The sequence below is a fragment of the Diachasma alloeum genome, unplaced genomic scaffold, assembly GCF_001412515.2.
Source record: "Diachasma alloeum isolate Michigan unplaced genomic scaffold, Dall2.0 Dall_scaffold_51762, whole genome shotgun sequence".
Taxonomy (NCBI): Eukaryota; Metazoa; Arthropoda; class Insecta; order Hymenoptera; family Braconidae; genus Diachasma; species Diachasma alloeum.
Genome location: NW_021683273.1, coordinates 1 through 2,738, shown reverse-complemented (window position 1 = coordinate 2,738; position 2,738 = coordinate 1). Strand labels below are relative to the sequence as shown.

Here is a 2,738-nt window from a genome sequence, read left to right as displayed (position 1 = left end):
CTTGAGGTGTTTTTGAAATTGAATCAGTTATTGTGTTTTTATTATTGTCGACATTGGTGGTATCATCAACATTTTGCTGGTGACTAGATATGCCGTTGATATTTGAATTATGCAGTCCAATAAATATTGGTTTGTGATCAGAGAAGTACGTTTCATACACTCCTGAGAGATAATGCGTGATGTTATTGACAAGTAAAATATCGATTTGTGTGTTGAAATTTGTTGTAGAAGTTTTGGGTGGTATTGCACGCCTGAATTTATAGTTGATCAATGTTTCTGGAAGATGCTTTTCCGGATGAAAGAGATCAATATTAAAATCACCAATCAAAATTTGTCTGGAGTTTGTGGTCATCATTCTGAACAGATTCGTCAAATGTTTATAAAATGAGGAGTTTTTGAATGACGGGGATTTATACCCAGTTATAATTTCGACGTCATTGCATCTCATAAGAATTAAATCGAGATGGGTTCTTTTGTCATCCTCCAATTGTATGTGTTTCATTACGGAATATTTGATATTTGCATTATGTTTCATGAATATCAATATACCTCGGGATTGCATTCTTGTCGTCGAATCAGTGCGAAAGATCAGAATGAAATTTTCCAAGTTTATATGATCATCGAATTTTGTGAAAGATTCAGAGAAAATTAGAAAATCTGCTTGCGCATACCAAACGTCACTTTGAATGTGCTCGACATTTTTATTGAATGATCGCACATTCTGATAAATAATTTTTATATCATTCGTGTCGATTAAGTTTGTGTAAGATAGTTTCAATCGTCTTTCATCTAGTTTTTTGTATTCGCAGATAATGGGATCATTGACATCCGGAGCTTTCGGTGGTTTGAAGATCCCTAAAATATAAAGATTACTCAAACTGCACACTCTGCTAAGGGCTACATACAGCAACGCTCTAGTTAACCGGCTACCAAACGTCAAGTCTATACAAACGTTGCTGTATGTCTGTCCTTGACTTTTATGGATAGTCATAGCCTCTGCTGGAACGATTGGAAATTGTGCTCTCATAACTTGATAGTGATTGTCTCTACTTCCAGAAATCTGCAGACTCATTCTAGAAATGGGTATCAAACTCTCATCGATATTATGTTCCATCATATAACGTAAGAACGGTTTTTGTTGGTTTAAACCAATATTTGGATTATTGAAATTGATCCATACCTTTTCCGGAACTTCTGAGCCTGAAGAAAACGTTATATGTTCTAATACTCCACACGAACCATTTACGAGACCATCCAAAATATTTACATTAGATGTTATCATGTACTTTATTCCATACTTGAGTTTGATTTTGTACTGTAACATTCTCAGCTCTTTCTTCTGACTGTGATTTGTTTTGACTGAATTGAGCATTTTTCTTTTGTATTTATCTGATGCACTACCCAAAAACTGATCGTCAGCAATAGCTTGATAACATTGCCCTGGATGGCTATTGATTTTTGAGTTATTATAACGATCAACATGCTGATTTTCATAATATAATCGGATAGCATCTTTGGGCACTTCTCCTTCTGATACTTCTCTATTTCGAATGAGAGATACGTCCTCATCGGTCATCTTTCCACGAGCTAAATTATTCAGAGCGTCAACGAATATTTTGTCATCTTTTTGCCTCATCACTTCTGTTAATTCAAAGAATTTGAATTCTTCCCACAACAGTATATCTGAGAGAGCGGATAGAGGTCCAGAATTAGGCGGAGAATATATGGGTTTGTCTTTTACCGGTGGCAACTGATGCAAATCGCCTATGAGAATGACAGAGATTCCTCCAAATGAGACATTTTTACCCATAATTTGCCTCAATCGGGTATCTACTCGCGTTAGCATGTTCGCTCCAACCATAGAAATTTCATCGATGATTAAAAGTTGTAAGTCTACTAAGTTTGATCGAATTGTATTTGCTACATCCGCCGATAATTCTGGCATCTGTCCCCCATATTCTGTGATCGGTAATGCGAAAGCAGTATGCAATGTGACGCCCCCAATCAGATGAGCAGCTTTTCCACTTGGCGCACATAATAAAATCAATGGTAAGTCATTCTTCTCTCCCGGAATTTCACCGAAATACTGAGACAGTAACTGATAGATACAATTAATGACTCTAGTTTTTCCTACTCCTGCTGACCCACTGATAAATAGTCTTAAGGGTAGGTCATCAGTTTTGAAACATTTCAGGATATGGATAACGATTTGTCGTTGTAAAGTATTCAGTGTATCCAACAAGAGAAACATTTCTTCCTTTGTTATTGTTGGTGGTTTCGTAAAACGTGTTTTCATTCTCTTTGCAATATTTTCTACTCCTGATTGATTGAAGATATCAGCTTCTTGCTCTTTGGGAACTCTATGTTTATTAAAGTCGATATCTTCTTCGCGATGTCTGTTTTTATTGTCTTCCATCGCTTGTTCTAGAGCCTCATCGATTACCTCATCACCGATAATAGAGTATTTCTTTCGATTCTTTTCAATTATTTCGATGTTCTTATGATACAAGCTTCGACAATCAGAATTTTCTATTTCATCCTCTTCATTCCTCCAAGGATAAAACAATAATACTTGTTCTCGAAAATAATTATGTTCGTCTTGTTGAAGTTTGTATCTACGATATCGAATAATCTTTAACTGCTTCCTCTTCATATTGAGCTTTGTTGATGGATTAATATCTGCACAGTTGGTATTATCGTCGTCATCATCATCATCATCATCGCCATCTTCACAGCTG

The 2,738-nt window shown here is 35.9% G+C and overlaps 1 protein-coding gene across 1 annotated transcript; it reads right to left on the bottom strand.

Moving 5' to 3' along the window:
• Nucleotides 1-671: 671 nt before the first annotated feature.
• Nucleotides 672-2,653, bottom strand: LOC107047398 (ATP-dependent DNA helicase PIF2-like; the record flags this gene model as incomplete). The annotated part of the gene is made up of 1 exon (XM_015270167.1): nucleotides 672-2,653. A coding segment is annotated over exon 1 (1,982 nt), but the record flags the coding sequence as incomplete, so codon positions are not given.
• Between the last annotated feature and the right edge of the window lie 85 nt (nucleotides 2,654-2,738).